The sequence below is a fragment of the Labrus mixtus genome, chromosome 18 (genome assembly GCF_963584025.1).
Source record: "Labrus mixtus chromosome 18, fLabMix1.1, whole genome shotgun sequence".
In the NCBI taxonomy this organism is placed as follows: domain Eukaryota; kingdom Metazoa; phylum Chordata; class Actinopteri; order Labriformes; family Labridae; genus Labrus; species Labrus mixtus.
In genome coordinates this window covers 15,547,012-15,569,845 of record NC_083629.1, presented here as the reverse complement: position 1 = coordinate 15,569,845, position 22,834 = coordinate 15,547,012, and the positions used below count along the sequence as shown (strand labels likewise).

The 22,834-nt window shown below is 40.7% G+C and overlaps 2 protein-coding genes across 2 annotated transcripts in view; both read right to left on the bottom strand.

Annotated features, from left to right (window-relative positions):
* The window catches only part of evla (Enah/Vasp-like a), a 39,464-nt gene extending 37,872 nt beyond the window's left edge, over positions 1-1,592 (bottom strand). Inside the window, exon 1 of the mRNA XM_061062749.1 lies at positions 1,164-1,592. Within this exon, the coding sequence (XP_060918732.1) occupies positions 1,164-1,168 (5 nt within the window). The 5' untranslated portion in view covers positions 1,169-1,592. The remainder of the gene's footprint in view (positions 1-1,163) is intronic.
* A 566-nt stretch (positions 1,593-2,158) lies between these two features.
* Positions 2,159-22,834, bottom strand: part of eml1 (EMAP like 1) — a 38,979-nt gene continuing 18,303 nt past the window's right edge. The window contains exons 2-22 of the mRNA XM_061063275.1: positions 22,042-22,224; positions 19,608-19,746; positions 17,730-17,858; positions 17,534-17,562; positions 11,536-11,665; positions 10,516-10,665; positions 9,935-10,004; positions 9,685-9,795; positions 9,493-9,588; positions 9,246-9,380; positions 8,986-9,085; positions 8,596-8,747; positions 8,022-8,147; positions 7,684-7,815; positions 7,094-7,161; positions 6,840-6,928; positions 6,532-6,629; positions 6,086-6,173; positions 5,074-5,169; positions 4,848-4,978; positions 2,159-4,735 (exon numbers count right to left, since the gene is read on the bottom strand). Of these exons, the coding sequence (XP_060919258.1) occupies positions 4,610-4,735; positions 4,848-4,978; positions 5,074-5,169; positions 6,086-6,173; positions 6,532-6,629; positions 6,840-6,928; positions 7,094-7,161; positions 7,684-7,815; positions 8,022-8,147; positions 8,596-8,747; positions 8,986-9,085; positions 9,246-9,380; positions 9,493-9,588; positions 9,685-9,795; positions 9,935-10,004; positions 10,516-10,665; positions 11,536-11,665; positions 17,534-17,562; positions 17,730-17,858; positions 19,608-19,746; positions 22,042-22,224 (2,378 nt within the window). The 3' untranslated portion in view covers positions 2,159-4,609. The remainder of the gene's footprint in view (positions 4,736-4,847; positions 4,979-5,073; positions 5,170-6,085; positions 6,174-6,531; positions 6,630-6,839; positions 6,929-7,093; positions 7,162-7,683; positions 7,816-8,021; positions 8,148-8,595; positions 8,748-8,985; positions 9,086-9,245; positions 9,381-9,492; positions 9,589-9,684; positions 9,796-9,934; positions 10,005-10,515; positions 10,666-11,535; positions 11,666-17,533; positions 17,563-17,729; positions 17,859-19,607; positions 19,747-22,041; positions 22,225-22,834) is intronic.

Below are 22,834 nucleotides of genomic sequence, written 5' to 3'. Positions count from 1 at the left end.
TAGTGAACAAGACATCCAGTTGTGAAACCATCTAGGTCTACTTTTATTTATTTATTTTTTTAGCTTTTTTTTCCCTTTTCCTCTCTGAAAGGAGTAGCATCACAACTACACACCCAGACACAACTACACACCCAGACAGTCTCACTCTTACACATGCACATGCACACAAACACCGGTAGCTACAGTAAAAGCCCAGAGAGTGCAGTGTATCCGAGGGGAGCTGTCAGGGTGAATCTGAAGCCATAAAACAGAATGGTGCAGGCAGGCTGCATCTATGGAGACACAGAGGAGTCAAACTAAAGGCAGCAGCAGGAGGGAGAAATGTAAAAGGAGTGTTTCAGAAATAGAACAGAATACAGACACTCTGCTGCTGGAGAAGATTTGGGCCTCGGTGCATTCTGCATACCAGGATAATCAGAAAAAGGCTCAAAATACCGTCTGCAACCACGGATATAGAATGAGGATTTAAACATGAGACACATTTTCCATACGTGCATGACTGGATCTGTCATGGAGCAGGCTTATTTGTGTGTGTAGGCCTGTGTGTGTGTGTGTGTAGGCCTGTGTGTATGTGTGTCAGGAGAGGGGGGTTGGGGGGTCTGGTAACCTGCCTGGCAACCACCAGAATAAACACCCTCCACCTACTCCTATTAACTGGGCCCTCACCCACCCCCACCTGTGGCCAGTCTGACCGGTGCCACATCGAACCGGCGCTTTAATTTCGCCAGGTGCACCGTTTGGCTTATGGGCAGAAACTATGGCACAAATACATGATGCTGTCGTTTCCATGACAACATTAGCCTGGCTTAGGTCCTGCATTGGATACACTGGGTGGGTCCGGCGTTGACAATAGAGGGCTTAAAAAGGGGGGGGGGGGGGGGGACATCACAGCTAATGTACATTATTCGTCTTGCGTATTAGCATTGTAAAGAAAACGGTAAAGGACAGTGATGTGATATGAGGCTGAGGCCCGATGGGTGGGCCGCAATATGCTCATAATACAGCCCCTATATGTGGAAAATGACTCTACGCTGCTTCAATTCATCTTTAGCTGTAATATTTACTTAAAAAAACAAACCTGTAAATGTTAATTTAGACTGGAGGCAAAGGGCTGAGTGTCCCTGCGCATCTGTCATGAGCGCGTGTTGCTGCCCGCCGCTTACCTCATTTTCTTGTCTTTAATTCAAGCGTGGATGATGGCACCGAGGAGTTTAATGAAAGGGACCGGCAGTCCGCTTATTTTTTTCGTTCTATACAGTACAGGGGGGCTCGAATAATCTTCCTCCCTAAGTCCCTTGTCCGCCTCCGTAGAGATATAACACAGGCAGATGATGAGTCGTGTTGCAGAAACACTAAGCGACAACACGAGCGTTGTCTGCCATCCGCTTTGTGCTCCCTCCTCGCGCGCCGCTGCCTATCCTTAAGTCCATGTTCAGCCGGTGCTCGTGCTCTGTGAAAGACGGTATACGGTGGTGTTGACCCGCCGCCTCCTTCATGCCATATTTTCTTCCCATTCGGAGTGTTTTGGTTGAGGAGGAGAGATTTGGGGGAAATGCTAATACTGCGTTGTGGAGGAAGAGGAGGGGAGGGAGTTGGGGGGGGGGGGGGGGGGGGGGGGGGGGGGGAAGAAGACCGGCTCGATGCTGCCCACCTGCGGGGAAGACGCTCACGTGCAGCTCACTGACGCCCCCCCTCATTCTATTCAGAGATTACCAGAATGCCGACCATTAGGGCCTACTCATATCCAGTGTGTTATAATCAAAAGAAGCTTTCGTTGTGATGTCCTGCTTCAAGATGACCCGATTGTGTTTTACTTTGAAAGTCAGAGAAGTCAATCACGAAAGGAGTGGTGTGCTTTTCTATACCCCCCTGGACATGTGTCAACCAAGTCAAACAAGCACTAATGTAGTAAAAAGTAAAAATTCACACTCAGTCCTACAATGAAAATAAAGAACGGGGAGCAGATTGTTCCTGAGTTCAAATCCCAGCGGGGGGGGGGCTGAGCTCCTCCCACTGAGGAGTGGACCATGCTTGTGAAACACCTCAATGTACTAGAAAATGGACTAGCCCCAACAAACAAGCCCCCAAGGTGGGGCTTTAGGGGTGGGGTCCCTTATTAAAAATGTAAATAAAAAAATGAACCAATACGAACAAGATCTGTATTTTGGTGCACACCTGACTTTAATGCATATATTTCGTCTTCACCTGTTGGAATGAAATGAGAAATTTGAAAAATATAAAGTTCCATGAGACACAGCAAAGAAATGATAATCAAACATGAGAGCAGAGTGGTCTGTTACTCCACACGATTGTTGCCATTGAAACAGGGAGAGTAGGCGCTCCTTAATGTGTAAAATGATGCAAAAGTGACCCTGCGACAGGTGCTGACATGTTGCACTGGTGATGCAATTTGGAGCCAATACTGAGAGCTGGTTGGTGGAACCGTGGAATTGATGCCACGCCCCTTCTGTAACCGAAGCGCACATTTCATTTACATATAAAATATCAAGTCTATACAGTTCACAGCAGCAAATATTCTTGTGTTGGTTTGGAGCAGACACTCACATTTATGGAAAGTCCAATGTGTGTGTGAAATTATTTTTATTTGACATGTATTTTATAATTTGACCCATAGCCCGTCTGTTAAAATGGAAGAGGCGGGGTTTGTGACCAATGGTCCAGCTAGTCAGCAGTGGGAGCTCTAAATAAAATTAAAATGTTGGCCTCACTCCCAAGAAACTGTTTCTCTGTCCATCTTAATATACAGTCTCTGGTTTACACTGCCCAACAAATGGAAAGACGACCTCTGTATGCAGCCTGTGTGATCAGATCTTAATCCTGTTTACCAGTACTTTAGGCTGTCCAGGTCTTATGCGATCACCCGGGACAGATACTGATACCAGGTTAAAGAAAAGAAAGAAAATGAAGTAAAATGTCGTCAAGTGGAAAATACAAGACACAGCCTCAAAGGGATTTGATTTTGCATTTCAATTCAGACAAATGTTTAATGTTTCAGTGGTATTCTGTAGCCTCAAGTGTTTAGTGATAAGACAGATCATGTTACAATCACCCTGCAGAAAGTTGACTTTATATCACTGCTGTTAGAAGATTTCAGTGTTTTTTTTTCCTTGCAAGGAAACTATAAATCATGCAACTTTAACAACAACAATGGAATTCCTTATATCAATGGCGGTTGCTGAAACCAAATCAAAGCAATCTTGAGTAAACGTGTATGTGTGTTAATTGGCTTATTGTCAACCATTTGATGGGGAGTGTGTCGTGTTTACAAAAAGTTGAAAGTTATCATCACCAGTTCATGAAAAGCTCCAGTAAGTGCTAAATGATGATTTTCTTGTTCTACTGTACTGTAGGTGAATGGACCTGCTGTGTGTGTTAAAAAGGCAGAAGCAGTGCATTTAAGTTAAAAAATAAAAACACCTGAAAAGGTTCAGTTCACTAAAAAGTATCTGATGGTGCACATCGGACGTAAATAGTTACAGTGTAATGGTCTCAGCCTTCTCTTTCCTTCACTCATCTTGGTGCAGTAAATGCATATAGATACAGATTTGAAAAGGCTTCACATCATTTAAAAAAAAGAAAAAAACCCAAACATGCTTCATTTTTACTTCCCTGGCAAATCAAGGCAAATAAGATACAACAACTCATTCCAAAACTCTGAAACAGTTTCAAATACTGTAGATTCACCCAAACCTGTCTCAAATCAGTTTCAAGCTTCTCAGTTTATTTACACATCAGTGTCTCAAAAGGGATTTTTTTTTGTTGGGAAGACAAAAGGGAACTAAAATTGGCAGTGAAGGATTAAACTTGCTGTCAATAAATAATAGAAAAGGTGTCTTTTTTCAAGACCAGGAAGCACAATAAATGTAGGAAATGTTAAGATAATGTTGCAAGAACAGGTAAAATCCAAACACTGAGATGGATAAAGGAATCTGACTGGATTTTGTTTTTACTATGTCCTACAAAATGTGAATATTCCTAAAATGTAGTAGTGAGATATGTTTAGGGCTTGTTCTGATATGTCAATGTTAACCTGCTCCACTAGTGCTTTCCTGAGTTGTTAAATAAAACATAAAAGAAACAGTTTTCTTTCTGTACACAGTTTTTGTTCTTATGCTCTGGGATGAGTGATATTCATTCTGAAAATGAATCTTTTAGTCCGCTATCTGTGGCAGCAGTGTGCACGACACAAGAGCTGCTCAATGCAGTCTGAAAATCAGAGCCTTTGGTTCTGTTTAGGTGGATTAGAATTGTTGGATCTGTTTTGTTTCATGTCATTGGTGTGTAGGTGAAGGTAGGTGAGAGTATTTTACATGTAGCGTGAGTAAAGAAAAGCAGAAAAGTTCAGGGTTTTTTTTTTGTATTTCACACAACTGCCCATTACAGCTCCGACAGTTCATCTCAGGAAGCAAACCTCAGGGTCCTCTTCAGTTCAGGCAGCTCCACCTTTTTGTTTTTAGCCTCTGAATTAATTTAAGTTTGGTTCGCTTCATGTTAGTGCAGTTCAGTTTGCCTCTGCTGGCTCTCAGGCCCAGTAAGAGGCAGCAGTAAGAGACAGACGTAAATAGAGTGTACGTTTCTGTCTGCTCCCTCAGACTATCCTCCACTGCATCACGCTCATGTCCTTCCCTCCGGTCGACACCAGGTAGCTGTCATCATAAAGGAAGTTCACGTTGGTTACATGGCTGCTGTGGCCGCCGTAAACATGGCTGGGAGCCTGAAAAGAAGTCAAAAATCAAATGAAATCCATGTCTCATTTCACTTGAAATGAATCTCTTTCTTTAAATCCCTGAGATGTATATGTTGCAAAACAGTTTACACAATCTTACTCTGAACTGTGAGCAGGGGTGTGAGAACAAATGAACTTTCCCAAAGTCGTCCCCAGTAACCAGCAGGCTCTTATCGTTGGACCTGCAGGCGGCGTTGATGTCGGTGCCATCTGAGCCGTCGGGCCACAAGCCTGCGGAGGAAAGAGTGATGGAAACATATACCGTATGTTGAATGGACAGTTAAAACACACACCTGAGGAGGGAGAGGAAGGAAGATGTCATTTACCAAAGACGTGAAAGCTCAGAGTGCAGGTGTAGGTGGCCCACTCGATGTCTCTGGTGGTCTCCACACTGACCACCTGTTTACACACTGATGGGATCCCTGGGGAAATACACACAAACAAATGACTATTACAGCGTATTGTATTTTTCTGTAAAGTATTATTGTATGAGTACAATTATTACTATAGTATTGTATTTGGATAAAACTGTCAGATTAATAAATGTTATGTAATAAAATGTGACAGCTGGTTTATAAAAACTGACTTCATCACACTTGATGGAAAATTCATCTTAATCATGATGATTTTATGTTTGCGCTAATAAAGGGTGCATTATGAATTCCTGACTTTTTACCATCAATAAATTAAGTACATGAAAACTTTATATCATTCTTTATGCAGCAACTTGTAGATGTTTGAATCTGAAAACCAGTGTGATAATAAGAGTTTCATTTTTATGTGATAGCAACAAGTACTGTTTTTTTTTTTTAATTCGAATTCTATTGTAATATACCCTAGTGGCTAAAAACTCTTCTTATAACTGTATATAACGGGACTCCGGCTTATTGGGTGGCATGTAAAACAATGTAAGAGGTAACTTTAAATGATGCATTAAAGGACTTGAAAGCATATTTTCTCAATCAGCAGTCCTCAGCGATAACATTCTACACAAACACAAAAGTTTCAATACAAGTTTCAACAAAGATTTTCTGTTCAAGGGTTCTTTTCTTTCCTTTCTCTACAAAGTACAAAAAAAATCTTAAAGATTATAATGTACTGACACTAAGTCTTTTTTGATTATGTTGCATACATACAAGTTAAATTTAGAATGAATAATAATTTGGTCAAGTATGTTTACATTTACATATTTTCATTGATTTAACATGATAGAGTTTTAACCATTTCCATTTGTTAAATTTAACTGAGGCACATGTTTTATACCTTTTATATATAGAGCAGTCAGAAACCATGCAAATAAAAAAAAGACTGCGAGAGGATGACAGTGGTTATACTTACAATACAGTATCTCGTAGTCCCCTGAATTTGAAACCAGGTACTGGGAGTCCACTGACCAGTCCAGATGAGTGATGAAGCTAGAGTGACCCTGAGAAATGACACGAAAGGAGAAAGTTTGATTTCTTTATAAGACACACTTTACAACATTACTGCAGACGAGGCAGAATCAAATTTCAAGCACCACAAATAATCCCATAAATTTGAATAGGATTAAATACATCAACCCTTAATCATTATAGTCACAAAAACACAGCCCCGTATGATTCAGTCTGTTGCCATTAATGATTTCACAGCTTCTCTTTAGACACACAGTGACGACAGGGTTCACAGAGCTGAGAGCCAAATATAGACGCTGAGGAAAGAACTAAATATAAAGCTGACGCAGGGTGGAACCAAAAATAAAAGGAGCCACGGATGAGAGGGGGATTATAAATACAGGTGCTCACCGAACACTTCCCCACTCGGCTGTACTTCCTCCCATTTTCTGCCACAGCATAGATATAGATGTAGTTGTCGTGGGAACCGATGGCCAGGAAGTTACCGTCTAAATAAAATCAAAGGAGACAGGAAGATCATTGGTCATGAAATCGCAGACCATTAGGTTTACAAATTCGGGATCATAATTTAACTTGTAGGTTTCCTGGTGTCAACAATATTATACTTTAATACTTAAAAAAAAAAAAAAACTTTAACATTTGTTTATTAATATGAATAAAAAAGAGAAAGTAGACTGTAAAAACTTCACTCTTCATACCAGGTCCAAAGCTCATAACAGAGAGCTGTTCATTCCCGTCTGTGTGAACTGTGACGAGATCTTTGGAGTCAGTGTCCAACACCAGCCACCTGCACGATCAACGACACACTGTTTAATAACTGCTGATTCAACAATTTAGTAATATTTACAATGTGTTTTAGGTGCCTTTTCTGATATTTTACTTTGGGTATCACCACATTAACACTTGAATTCTGTTGACCATGTCAGTGTTTTTCTGATGATGGGGTTCCTACCTGCCAGTTTGGGTTCCTATAGCAACCACAGCTCCAGATGGGTGGAAGCCGGCTGATTGGGCAGAATCCTGTCAGGAACAGAAAAAGAGAATATCTTCAATCTCCATCTGCTTAATAATCTATTTTACTTTGTGTTGCAGTATTTGTACACTTGTCCTTTATGTATGTCAATAATTTCACATAAAAAGGTTTTCCAGATCACGGAGGAAAGTTTCTCTGGGATCACCTTCAATCTCAGAGTACCAGCATGATAAAGAAGATATCATTTTAATACCTTATGTAATTGAGCTTTTTGTGGAAGTATCTAATCAGACAGGACACTATTGTTCAAATTAGACAAGCCCTGTATGTTATTAAAAAAAAACTCAGGATGTGATCTTTTTCGTCAACATTAATAAGAAAAAGACAATAATTAACCAAATATACGTAAAACCAAATTAATTATATATTATAGATTTTCAAATTGTTTCCATTTAGTTGCTAAATGTGAGCATACAGCAGTACAGTATCTTAGTTTTATGAGAACTGAAAGTTTGTTTTGTGTGTAATTCCCATGACTGGCCCTAGAGGGCGACGTTGACTTAACTTACCTCCATGCTCTTAGTCCAGATGAGCTGATGGGAGCTGGAGTCCCACAGGCAGACCTGCCTGTCGAAGCCACAGGTGAGGAACTGAGGCTTCCCAGGGTGAACAGCCAGACCCCACAACTCATCAGTGTGACCCTGCGGAGAAGAGGGGAGTCTTTTTTTCTTCTTCTGCTACAACATCACAGCCTTTCAAATGTGACTTTTAATCAGTCCAGTACATAAACAACATCAGTGTAGAGCTGAAACACGTCAATTAGAGGCTTGAGGATTTCCCTATAATAAAAGTGGAGCTTTGTTTCAGCCATGTATTGAAGTACCATTGTATGTTTTTATGTATCTACCTGTGTTATTGGTATGAAATCTCCGTCCAAACTGCCCTGCAGAACAAAGTGCTTGGTGGTCCCGATGAGCACAGACTCGCCTCTACCCTCCGCTATGGTCCGGATTGGACCGAACAACTCCGGCACCTGTGGAAGAAATATAATGTTCACAACCTGGAATCAGACATCTGCTAGACTAACTCGTGTTTAGTTCAGCATAATGCGGTCTCCTTAAAGTAAATAAGACATGAACGATCCATAATTCTCACGACCATAAATATCCATGAATCTCGTTTAAGGTTTAAACCCATCTCATGCTCTGTAATATTTATGATTTGGTGCAGTATTCAGAATGTAAAGTATGAAGCCTCAGGCTGGAGAGCAATTTCAGGCTAATATGAACAACCGAAAGCTACTTCAAAAGCAGGGGCTGGATATGCAATTTAACTGTTTATCAAAATATCAAAATATATATATATTAGGATCATCAGGATGCTGAACCTCATGTTTCTATATTTCATATCTTTAATACATCATGACATAAAAAGCAGCCTTAGAAAATGTGCTCTTTTGGTGCTGTTGAACTTTTCCTTACCTCCACCGTTTGTATCTGCTGGTAGCCACTGTCCCAGGACACCAGTCTGCGGTCTTTCCCTCCAGACACCAGCGTTCCGTTCCTCAGCATGCACAGAGTGAAGATGCTGCCCTCGTGAGCTCCTGGGATGACGTGGCTGATGCGATTAGTGCCTGCGTGACAAGGATGGGATGAAGAAGGTTCAGTTGGAGAATGTCTGACATAAAGGTCGACTGTTTGAGGAGGGCAGATTAACAGACAGACAGACAGGTAAATAAACAGATACCTCAGGGAATAAACGGGTATGTTTTTGCCTTTACTGTCCCATCTACACAAGAGCGTCAACAACCTCTCTCACCAGACAACTCTGTAAAAGAAAGGTTAAATGAACTAATAAATAAATAAACGTGCCTTTCCCCCACACCAGGATGTTCCCACTTGAGTCCCCAGTGATGGCGTCTCCATTTTCTGCAAAGGTCACGCACAACACAAACTTGGGCTTCTCCTGTTTCTGCAAAAAGCACAAGAACACACACTGTTTTGTTTCTGCAAACTATCACTGATTGTCCATATATGGACATATTGAAAACGTAAAAATGTATGCCTCTCTATCATATGATGGTAGTTCATGGTGTTTGACCTTCTAAGTGGGAAAGTGGTTGGTCTCTAACCTCAAACAGGCCTTGCTTTTTGACCAGCGTTCCTTTCTCCAGGCTCCAGAAGTACAGATGGGACTTCCCACAGGTCACTATGATGTTGCTGTCTGTCGGGTGAAAGTCTGCAGCAAACACCGACTCATTGGAGCACTGAACACAAACACATAAAAGAAGAATCTTTGAGCTTTTTAAAACTAGAAAAAACCATTAAAGCAGGATTTAAGGTTATGTCACCATTTGTATATTTAACACACATGCATACCTTGACCTCAGCCAGTCTGTCCTCTCTCTGCCAATCCCACACGGAGAGCACGTGGTCATTAGAATCGTCTACGACACACAGTGTGTTTCCTCCGTTCTGATGTACAGAAAAAGATACTTAACTCATCAAAAAACATTCACAACAAGATCGGAAATTCTCCTTAGCTTAGATTGGTTTATGTTGTTTCCTTACCGACTTGGAGAAAGCGAGGCAGACCAGAGCTCGGTCAAAGAATCCTGAGCCCAGAACATGCAGAGTGTTGAGGCTGACGGAGTCCCACACACGGACATGAGGAGCCAGCTGCTGCCACAAAAAAAAAAAGACCCACAAATGTTGAGAAGGTAAGAGGCAGCATCAGTATGATGTGATGTCAAATTTAAGACTGAAAACTCAGCAAAAAACGATTTGAAATGCTAAAATATACATAAGAGACCTCACTCACTTTACCATCTGAAGAGGTTCCTGCCACCTGCCCGGTTGCTATGGTGATTTTATCAGGATGGACTGCCAGGCTAGTTTAAAGAAAGACGTGGAAAACAGACATGAAACCAGTTAAAAGCTTTTCAACATCAAATGGAGGGCATGAATAAAGATGACATACATGAAAGGCCTCATCTGGTGAATAAGGGTTTTAAAAGCTATGAATGAGTTTCACTGGAGCTACCGCATGTCTGCAAACCTGCCTGAGTTCATATTAATATGAGGGGGGAATGAAACAGTACAGGATTAACTCACAGGTTGTGTGAAGCTCTAACACTCAATACTTTGATCTGTTATCAAATTTGAACTTTTATTAAACTCAGAGTGTGCTAAGACAATCACGGTATCTTTTTTTAAGGTAACCTTAATTTTAATTGCTCACCTTCACCCACTGATACTGTTAAATTTGATGCTAAAAGCAAAGACAGGTACCCATGTCTAACAGTCACTTTCCCTCACTGTATATTGTTATTCTGCAGGACTTAAAAGAAAAGAAACTGAACAGCCTGTGATTTGACACCCAGACTCCAGAGTGTCTCTCACCATTTGATGTCGTCTGTGTGTCCTGTGTAGTGTCTCTGCAGCTGCTCGTCCACGTTGAACAGGACGACGACTGAGGCGATGAAATACACCGTTTCTCCAGTGGGCAGCAAGTAGAGGTTGGAGCGACAGTCTCGACCACGGTAACCATAACTAGACATTATGTGAGTCAAGGAATACACAACAAATTCAAAAGTAGAAGTAATCAGGAAGTTGGTTTAGGTTTGTCAGTTGGGACGAGAAGCTCTGGATCGTGACGAGTATTTTTGCACTGTTTTCAAATGTTTTTATACACCAAGAGATTAAATTATCAGCAGATTCATTATAAGCAATAACTTTTAAGCAGCTGCTGGCTTACACTTTTATAAATCGTTTTAGAATTCAGAGATGGCAAAAAACATTCACACTTACTCCAAAACCATATTCAGACATTAAAATGCATTCAAACTTCTCTCATTTGTCTTTTTTATTCTAAAAAAATCCTTCTGTGATCCTGCTGAAACTGGATTTTAAATATCCAGAACACACAGGCCACATGTGTTTTTGCTGTGTGAGTGCGTTTGTGTCTCTCTCACCTCAGATTTAATCTCGTCTTTGTCTCCCCTCATAGCTTTTTCACCCCCTCTGGCTCTCTGCTACACTGAACAACACAATATATTCATTTTTTTTCATAACCAAATGAAAAGAAAAAGAGAGAAACCACCAAATGAAACGAAATAAAAATAACTCGGCACAAGAGTAGCTGCTGACTGGTTGCGTCTCTCCGGCTGCCAGCTGTGTGCAGGTTATTACTGACTGCAGAGCGACTCCACACGGTGAAAATGAACATCTGAACAGATCGACTCTGACAAGCAGCGAGAGGAGAGGCGACACATTTCTCAGCCTCGTCTCTTAACTTTATCACAGGCTGATCTGGATTTAACCTCCCGAGAAGATTGCTTTTCATAACTTTTTCAAATCACAAGTGCAAATAGAAAAAAAAAAAGAGATGTCAGGTAGTGTGATTTCTCGGTGAAAGGATACACCCAGTCCAGTTTGAGCTTGTTGCTGGGCAGCTCGGCTCGGGCCTCCAGGCAGTAGCTGTCCACCTGCTCTTTGGGCATGTACATGGTGATAGGACGACCCTTCAAGTACATTCTCACATAACCCTCCTCTAGAAAAAGCAACAGAGAAAAGTAGTCAGATAATGTACATGCAGAAAATAGAATAATTGTGCTGCAATAGTGTCAGTATTTTGAATTCAAACACTTGTAAATGTAAATGTATGAAAATATGCAAACAGCACATACAGGACAATGAAGTATTATATAACGTCCTTTATGATGCAAATGATAATGACGACTGTTGAAGGAGTAACAGGGTTAGAGGATAATGGAGGGATGATGTATGATTTTTGCAATGGATAAGACTGAATTACAAACAACAAATGACAGAATTTGCAAACACAAACAAGATTTTAACGGACTTTATTAGTCATTTCAAAAACCGTTATGACAACACTTAGCACAAAATTAACTGCAAACACTTTCAAATCTCTTATATAATCAGCTCAAAGCAGAGGTGAACCGACATGAAATGCAGACCCGAGCAGAGGAATGGAGATGTTGTGAAAAAAACAAACAAACAAAAAAACAGATTTGAGTTTAAAAAAGGAGAAAATGAGAAATCCTTCAAAACAGTTTAAAAAATACTTAAATGAAAAAGAAGTCATGCAGAAAGCGTCAATGGAACCAAAACACACAAACTGAATCATAAATGTCCATTGAAATAAAGGTAATTTCTTGTAAATATTTGATTATTTAATGCCATAAAAATGGAAATCTCTCTTTGATTGATTATGTGACCAAATTTGAAAAGTGCAGATCTGATATTAACCATATTCAAATGGCTCCCATTTTCACTTGAAGTCTCACTCAGGGTTTGAAGCTTAAATGCTGGGGACGCCAGTGGCCTAGTGGTTGGTTTGGGCTCCCCATGTACAGAGGCTGTTGTACTAGAAGCGGGCGACCCAGTACATGGGGAGCCCTGTAACTTCTACCCTGCATGTCATTTCCTACTCTCTCTCCCTGATTTCTGACTCCATCCACCACTGCTCTGTCTCTCTGATAAAAGGCATAAAAAGTTCACACACAAAATAAAAAAAATCTTTAAAAAAGCTTATATGCTGATACTGTATATTGTTACACTGCTTTGTTTCAGGGGTCAAATAAAATATAGCAAACTTGACAAACCACAACCACATAAATCGCCTACAGTTTGATCAGCAACTTAAAAGATGATGGAAAGTGAAATTCCAGATCATCGTCATGCCATATTTCAAAGAAAACAAAATGTGTGACGACCCTTTAGCTACAACTACACGAGAGCTAATGTTAGCTTCCAGCAACTAACTAGCCAATAATACTGTTAGCTGGGGTAGGTTTGTTTGCACGCCCCATGTACCGCGGCTAGGGTCCTCAGGCAGGCTCCCCAGGTTCGAGTCCGACACTGTGGCTCCTTACCTGCATGTCATTCCCATCCCTCTCCCCGATATCTGACTCTATCCACAGCTAAATCTCTACACATAGGCATAAAAAGCCCAAAAATTAACCGTTTAAACAATAATAAATAAAACCGTAAGCTAGGCAGTGGCTGGATGCTAACATTTTAAAGTGTTACATGATACGAGAAGAATGCCAAAAACACACTTTGCCATGTAAAACGTACAGAGTTTGTAATCCATTAGCCTCCATTACAACAGCTAGATTTGGTAATAAACTATTTGCTTAACATTTATGCTTAACGCTGTAGAGCTTCCCACCTTGAGCATAATGATGTGAAAAGAAAATGGCGCCATGCTAATATGGTGAAAATACCAAAATATTGGCTCTTTACTGATTTGTTCTGGCTAATCATAGCTTGATAAATGGAATACATATATTTAGATTTGTTCTATTTAGCTTGTTTAGCTAGTAGCAAATCTGAAAGTACTGGCTGGGAGACTTGATTGGGCTGCGATAACTGGGTGTATCGAGGGAAGCGTAAGAAGACGAAATCCCCGACTTTCTCAGCTGGAGGCTAAAGCTTGGGGTCTTTCTGGCTGGTGCCACCTTTATGACACCACCCTTTCTGGAGGTGCTGGCCTTGCTGCTCTCTGAGGTAAGTTTGGGGTTGATGTTGGATGAAAGGGATGTTATAGTCGTAGCTGCTGGGCTGCTGTTGGTCTCCGTCCGTTTGGCGGAGCGGCTGAGGTAAATCTGTACTGTGACTATGATGAAGACGGGGACAAGAGGGACCAATGGTGGAGAGGGAGATGGGGGGACAAGTAGGGCAAAGGGGCAAGTAAAAGTAAAGGGTGGAGGAGGTGGGTAGAGTAAGTTAGACAGGGCTGTTTTTGTGTCTCATTTAGAATAAGCATCATGAAACACAAACTTTCAAGGAAGTTGGGAAACTGACCCCTATAATGAACAACCAGCATGTTGAGTGACATCATCTCAGACATTAGAAGCGTATTCAGAATATGTGATTATTAAAAAGTTTGGAATGATTGGTTTTAATCAATGCTTCTAAACCCAGGTCTGGATGATGCTTCAAAATGAATCTAAGGGTCTTGAAATATTTGATTATTATTGATTTTCAAGGTCTGTGATATTACTCATTCTTTTTTTCATTTTTTTTTTTTACCTCTCCATGCATCTGAAGATAATTCAGAAACTTAAAGGTCACATATTATGCAAAATTATCATTACAATGTTTTCAATGTGTCGCTAAACTGTCAACAAACGCCCCAATTATGAGAAAGGTCCACCCTCTCTGTCTTTTGCCTACTCCACTTTTCAGAACATGCTCACACCATTTGGAGATTTTCCCTTTGTGACATCACAAAGGGCAGTAACTCCTCCCCCAGGTGGGCGACATTCCCACAGCTAGCTGTTTGTTCTGCCCTTCTCACCATTAACAATAGGGCATGGAGCGAGAAAGCCAGAGCCACATCCCCTCTAGAGGGGCGTGGCCAGTCAAGGTTTATTTATATTTAAAGCTATATACACAGAAACAGCCTGTTCTGATTAGGGCTGAAATAGAGGGATTTACAGGCATGATAAAAAAACAGGATCAGAGTGGATTTTTAGCCAGAACTTCACAGACATGTTTTGGGCAGCTCTGACACTTAGTCAAACTAGTTGAAAAGGAGGATAATATGTGACCTTTAATGGTTTAAGATCCAAGGCGCATATACAGACACTTCTTTATTTGAGAGAGAGAGATTCGAGAACTACTTGTCTTAGATGACCTCAAGAGTAGAAAAGAGCAAATGATCCAGTAACAGGACTGGGTAAACAGCAATATAGCTGAAGGAAATGAGCTTCAAGTCTCTTTTTTTTAAATTGTTGGCAGCTTTGTGAATTCTTTGCAGAGGGGGACTACACACAAACAGACGACACTTCATGTGAGAAAAACTACAAGCAGTGGAATAAACAGACTTTAATGGGAACTACTCAAAAAAGAGACTGAATGTGTTTGTGATGCAAATATTCATTTCGAGGGCAAGAAGAATAAGAGCAGCACAAAATCAACTCACTCTGAACGGCAGCAAAGAATCTCAGAAGAGAGGATTTAAGCGCTTGCAGAACAACTCAAAGCGAGCGTCAGAAATCTGTTGTGTTGTTACTGTGGTGACAGAGACTAAACGCCTATGAGTGAAAAGTGTGAGGCTTTGGTGAGGCAGCAGCTTTATCTAGCGTTAACAAGTGTGGAGACACACAAGTGAACCATAAACACTGCAATCATACTGACTCAGCTCCCAGTGGAGGTTAGATAGCATGTGTGCGGGTGTGTGTTAGTTTATTAAGCCTAACAACAATAAAGGGAGGTAACTCCATACACACACACTTTGTCAACCCAGTCCTGCCCCTGTCTGGACAGCTCTCTGATCATTTGCACCAAAGAAAATCTCTAATTTTTCAGATATCTTCTTGTTCAGAAAGATAAAAATTCAATATCCTTATCATGTTCAGAGAGCTGTGTAGGAGGAGGCTTTAGGGGAGAGGGTGATATTACGCCTACCTTTGCAGTGGGTCACACGTCGCATCCCTTGTAAAAGGTCACAGAGAGAGACACAAGCACCAGGTGAGGGGGCATGATGGCTTCCTCACTTCCTGGTCTGTCCTAATATGAGCTTACTTTATGTTTCCTGGTGTTGATGAACAGCAGCTTCTGTGCTAACGCTCTAAAGATAATCAGGGCTTCTTCTCTAATGGTCTAAAATGAACAAATGCTTATTTCCTGTGTGATGGTGTCCCACCCTCTAATCCAATATCATGAGGGATTAAATATAATTTAATATGATTTAATAGTTGTCTTTATTCTCAGTTGTTTATCTATCCACACAAACAAATACTCATATTCTGTCTCCTTTTAAACGTATTACTTTTGAAATCAGTGCTGTTTCTTAGAAGTAGAAAAGGAAAGCATATTGGCTTGTAGTAGCATTCAGCAAATTGTGTGTGTTCACTTCAGTTCATGAAGTGCAGATAAGCATTGTATCTGCAAAATGTACTGTTGCAATTATCAGTGGTATTGGTTAATAGTCACCTAGTGGCAATTTATGTCCATGATACTCTCCTGTTGTACTGCTTAGCAGGAGATTATCTGATTTTAATTAATTCAAACGTCCAGTCGTAGACATTAGTTTTCCTGTGGCTCATTTTCCAATAGTCAGCATCTTAAATCAGGTACCATCAGCATCAGAATTTGAGCGTGAAACTTTCACTGTGTAAGCTGTTTCTGGGGATACCGACTGCATTAGTGTGTTTGATGGTCTGCTAATAATCTGTGTGTACCATGTGTGAATCACACTTTCTATAAATGGCCATTAAACTAAGAACATATTACAGGATATTTTTTTAAATGATGTGGATGTTTAAGCTATAAATGTCTAACCATTAACGCCTTTAAAAATGCATCGTCCTTTCATGAGTCTGAGAGTCTAGTAAAGCTTTGTAAAAAACAAAGCATCAACTGAAATTAAACTGGAGCAAGGTGTGAAAACCAAATGAAAAACATCAGTTCAATTTACTCAAAAAATCATTAAGTCTCTGGAGATGGAAATTGTGACCAGTACTCATTTCATATTCAGCCCCGTTGTGGTGTTTAAATGTGTTTCCTGCTCTATGTTTGAAGATTGAACTTCTCTGATGAGAGTTCTGGGAACACCAAAAACTCTCGTAAAGTCTCATTCTTTGTTTTTTCTGTCCTTCTCTCTTTTGTACATCTCCTTGCCTACAAATCATATTTACAAATCAAAAGATGAAAATCTGCCAGAGGAATAAAGAAACTATGAGCTAATGATATCCCTGCAGAGTGACAGGCTGCTGGGTTCAGCTATAGACAGCTATCAAAACGTAAAATGAACAAATACCTTATCTGAGGGGTAAATGTGAATGTTTGGACGAATAAAACTTTACTTTGAAATCTTTAGAAGGCTAGAGTAACTTGCCAGACGTTGTGAATGCAACATTTTAAGGACCCTTTGCCAGAATGATCAGAGTAAGTCTGAGACCTAATCTGAATGACTTCACTTAAATAATAAAACTCAAACTGTACACATTTATTCAAACAAAGCAGATTATAAAGAAAAGATGAATGGAAATGTAGATATGGAGACGTATAAATGGCTGGAGTGGACTGCTCACATGTTAATGAATGGATCAAGAAAAAGATGTTGAATGATTGACACCATTTTTTTTAACAGAACATCATGTAGAGAAAGTCTGAGAGGTCCTTTGTGTGCAGAAAACAGATCAAAACTCTGACTCAAATTATTGAAGACATCAATTTCTGTCTAATTTTGGATAATATACAACACACAAAGACAATATTTTTTATTTAAGCAGGATTCCTGCAGCTGTGCCTTGACTTTAAGCAGACACAGGGAGCCACTGAGTTTTGTGTGTTGTGTGGACTGGCTCTCCCTCATGATTCATATCATGACACTATCAAAGATGTCAGGCTACAGAGCCATTAAAGAGCCTCTAGTTCTTACCTGCATTGAACACGGGATCCCTCTGTTTGCTGCAAAGTAAATGAGTAAACAGACAGCTGTCATTCAGCATATCACCACTACATCAACTAAACTACATATTTTTTCTTACACTATCCTATCATGTGTGAACAGAAAGGATCATTGACTGGGTAGATATTCGGGGGAAAGTTGATTTATTATGTGACTTTCACGTTACCTTTCGCTTCTTTTGCCGCTGGAATTGCTGCCGGTGGATCCGGCCCGAGTCCGGTTGCTCTTGGACTCGCCCGAGTCTTTCCGCGTAAGAGTTCCCACGTGTTCGTTTGAGTTGGTCCTCCTCACTGTGCTGTGGTGAGAGGGGGCGGTGGACAGGGGAAAAATGAGACCAATAGGAGGGGGGTGTACAAGGAAATAGGTCACAAAAGTACCTGACTGTGCTTTCCTTAAAATGTCCTGTGGTAAAGTTTTCATCCAAGGAAAAGCTTATGAAAGCACCTCTGAGAGGGAGGAACATATTTCATGATCCAGCTCAAACCTGCCTCACATTTTTGAAAATGAAAGTTTAACTTTGATTTTGCCCTAAAGCACAATTAAAAAACATTGCTTCCTTGCACTCTCTTTTTAAATACAGTGTCAGTAGCACAGACCTATGCTAATCTGCATATTGGCGCGACAGACAGCCTGCCTGTTTACAACAAAGAAAAGGCACCATCAGCAATCCAACGGCCAGTACGCCCGGTCACCTAATCCACCCTACGGGAGAAAAGTCTATTCACGTCCTAAAACTGGAGGCTGCCTGTTAGCCTTTGTGTGTCTGTCCAGTAAAAAGCAGAATAGAGCAGATAGAAGAGAGCGAGAGAGAAAGTGTTGTTTGCTGAGTTATCCCATGAGGAATCACAGTAATTGGGCCACAGGGCATTGGGGAAGGCTGTTGTGTGTTTGCCAACGTGTGTGCCTGGGATTAGACTAATCCCAGGCACACACTTTAACAAAGCATACAAGTGCTACAAAAGCAGTCAATGTTAGTTATGAGAGTTATGTTGCAAATGAGCAGTTATTATGTATCCTGGTGACTGTTTTTGTGAAACAACTGTTAGCATGCTCCACATGGTATGGTGATGATGTCATTTTGTGACCAAGTTTAGTTCTCTCTCTCACCTGAGGGGCAGGTAGAGAAACCTGGTGGAGCAAGACAGAGAGGGTAACCTGGACAGACTTGAAGGACACAGGACGTAGACAGGATAAGACAACATAGTTTGAAAGGACACTTTGACAATACAATAGAGGACATGTGAGACAAGACAGACGGGAAAGACGGACAACACAAAGACGAATCAGGAGAGACTGATAACTAATTACTGGTCACTAAAGTTTAATTTTAGTGAATCATAAATAATGTCTTGTGTTAAAACCACTCCAATAAAATTTCTATGAAATCCTGAAAAAAAAGAAGAAAATTAAAAAAGACTAAATCACATTTCCTGTCTTCCTTGGGGTATTCTGAATCTGCAAAGCTAATTCTCTGCTGTCCTCATAAGCGAACTTCAAGGTGAGAGCCAACGAGCATTAAAAGGACCACCTCTTACAATTAGAAAAGATCCCTGAGCAGAAATAAAGTCAAACTCAGAGAATAAAAAGTGACAGTGATGGGGAGACAACAGCTGTCTGTACTGTAGCAGGTCCCTTCTGTCTGCTGAGCTTCACCTGACTATGTTAAAGTCGTCCCGATACGGGAAACAGCTATTGTTCCCCAGACAGACAAGATTGATGACCTGTGTCCCACATGCATGTAAACACACACAGAGAGTAGAGAAACAGTGCTGTCATGATGATGCTGTTTCTCACTTTATCAGCCCTGTTTAATGTCAGTGGCTTTGGCTGATAAAAAGCCAGAAATGTGATGATTTGTGGCTCAAATTTACAGACGAGCAGAATAAATAAAATGTCTGTAAATAATGACGTGACTCATGCATGATTTACAACAGTGTGTTAACAGCACAAAGCATCCGTAAAACTACAAAATCCACTAAATCTGGCAGAATACTCTTGACTTAGAGCCCCTAGACCGCCCATTTGATACTTTCCCTCTTCTCACCTCTTGTTGGCGGGCGTGCTGGTATCCTTCCTGGACCCTGGTCCAGATGGGGAGGGCAGAGTGCCGCTGCCTTTCTTTGGTAGGACATTCCCATTGTTGACTGTGGGCCGTAACGGTAAGGTGGCAATCATTGGCCTGGCTGGATGAAAAAAAAAGGACAAGAGCAGGGAAACATCAGAAAAAAAAGCTGAACACAAGAAGTGGTGTCCCTGAAGTGTCATGTGAGAGTGCAAAGTTGCTTAATTAGTGAACAAAAAGAGACTCCATGAACGTATAGGTGTGATGGAAAGCCTCCCTGCATGCACTGGGGTAACAGCTATATGGATATCACTCTCTGTTTGAACATTTTTTTTACAGCAATATTGTGATTAACATTTTATAATGTTGTCTTTTCAATGGTCCTGTGGCCCATCTGTTGTTATTTCAGTCTGTATTTGAGGTAAATGTGGTTAGGTGATTGTGTTGGTGACAATCCAGATGTGAACCGTAGCAGTAGTCAGTTATGACGTGCTTATAAAATGTGTTGCCTAACTGTAACCTCAGATACAAAAGAACTCAACATGCTGTGCTTAAATATCTAAAAACATGTAGGCTGTCCCTCTTTGTTTGTAATTTAGTAATGCAATATTCATGAAGACTTGAACCTTTACATAAGTCAATTTAATAGATGTACTGTATACAACACAAGAAACAACCCTCTGCACAATGCTCTATTCAAAGTGATGGTTTGAATAGAATAATTGCACAATAATACTGTATGTATTAAGGATAAAAATACAGGCAGAAAATTCCCAAACCAGAGACATCCAAAATGTAATCCAAAAAAAAATATTAACTAAATGTTTTCCCCCATTTTTAATTAGATTGTTCTTTCTCAATGACCTTTACATTCAAATAACCACTGATGTTAAAACGTCATATGCACGAGGTGGTTTGACAACACAAAAGGAACGTGAACACTAATTCATGCAAACACACACACACACACACACACACACACACACACACACACACGCACGCAGGTTATCAGGCCCCCACCCCCCTCTCCTGACAGACACACACACACACACAAACACATGGCATTCAGGCTGGCTAGCCTTGGAATAACAAATCCAAGCTGCAGCTTTATCTGCAGTGATAAATATTTAATAGACTCATCCCTCAGACACACACACACACACTGCTAAGTTATCATTCATGTAGTAATCACACAGCATGGGGTAAAGTGAGGTTATAATTTAGTTAGCATGTAAAAGAAGATGAGTGTGTTCTCTGTGTGTTTGTGTTCATGTGCAGACTGTGTGCTGAGCTTATTGAAAACCATCATCATACTTCAGTAGAGTGGAGCTTCACAGTGAAGAACAATAAGAGAAAGCTGAGTCTGAGTCATCCTCCAGATCCCAAATAAAAGTGGAACTTCATCCGTCCATAGACACTCCAGAGACCGACACTGGCAGGAGCTCAGAATCACAATCTGTTTCTTTGCTCTGATGCACATTTGAGAGCTTAAAAAGGCATCGAGGGCCGCTGATTTTTCATGCGAACTTCCTCCACTGAAGATTCAATTTCGATGCAGAATATCAAAATGACTTCGTTTAATAACCTAGACGTCATTTGAATGTAAAATGCTGTAATTAAAACATTATCAAAGCTTTCAAAGTTTTTGATGACGTGCTGTTTCCCTTATAACTTTTACATGCTGCAGTCAGCTTTGTGATATCAGATCGCAAGAGGACAAGTCGATTCCATTTAGCAGGTTACATTAAAGGTTGTGCAATGATGGTGATCAAACTTGTCTTTAAGCTGAGTTTAAATCTGGACGGATAAGCCTAAACTGAGAACGTGTCAGAATGTTTAAATCTACCTAAAAACAATAGCTTGACATTTTTGGAAATAAAAGCTAAAGTCACTTTCTTGTGGCAGTTCATTGATGTCTGTGTGTCAGACTTCAGTCCCAGTGCATTGACCTCAGGCAGTGCAGTACTAAAGGTGACTGTGGGTTTTCTTTTGTATATACTGCATACTCCACTATACATTACTACACTGTGGTATAGAACAGCAGGCAGTGACTGCAGTGTGCTTTTTTTGTAAACACAACACCGGGCCCCGTTAGTGCAGACAGACTTCACGGTCGGCCTACCTGACTTCCCAACATTGCTGTCCACTGAGGGAGACTTTCTCATCAAAGCAGGGTCTAAATACGTAACGCACATGTTTAACACAACAACAGGGGCCAGGAAGAAAGAGGAGGAGGAGAACACACAACCAGTCAGAGTAAGGAAATTGAGTAAGACATGATTAGGAAAGAGAGAGAACAACATGGAAAAGGAGAAAGGGAATCCTCCAAGGATCCAACAACATGCATCTGATCCAGAATGTGTGTTTTGTATTTGTTTTGTATGTACAGAAGTACATGCTCATGTGTGTAGGTTACCTTTGGTGGGTCCTCTGCGTGACCCCATGGCCTGCTGCTCCTCAGACACATTGAGCCGGCGCACCACATCGGCCAGAGCGGACTTCAGCAGCTGAATCTCATCCTCCTGCATCTGGACTCTCTGCTCCAGGGAGGCGATGCGGTCGGTCACATCCATACTGCTGGCAGCTGATGCACTGTCATCTGAGGAAACACACAGAGCTCACGTCAGACCTCACACATGTAACATAATATTAAGTATAAGTTGTTTTTTTTCTTCACCGTTTCAATCGAACTTCCTTTGTGAACTGCATAGAGGATATACCGCATTATCATTCATGGAATAGTTAAATAAGTCAGAGCAGTAGACTTTTTAACTTAGCTTAGCATAAATAAAAGAAAAGAGAGGGGACGCTCAACAAGTAAGTCCACACCCCCAGCCAAAAAGTCTCTAATAAATGAAAGCCATCTTTTTCGATATTAACTCCACTTTTTTGTGTGTAAAGGTAACCGTAGTGTAACTGCTTAGTTTACAGCATTGTTAACATACTTTTTTGAGGGTGGTAACAATTATTTCATCAAATTCTTGACAATACAGCAAATGAGTGTCAAAAAATGTCAGATGATTCCTCTCTTATAATGTGTGTTGTCTCTTTTTTAAATAAAGCTGGCGTGCGAGAATCTGCAGGCTAAGCAATCTGTTGAATGGTGTTGAAAGAGATCAGCTTATTCCAGCTAAAATAAAATGTGTATGTTTATAGAGAGAGAGTAAAATGCACCTCTTTGTTAAAAATTAGAGCCCGACCGATTAATC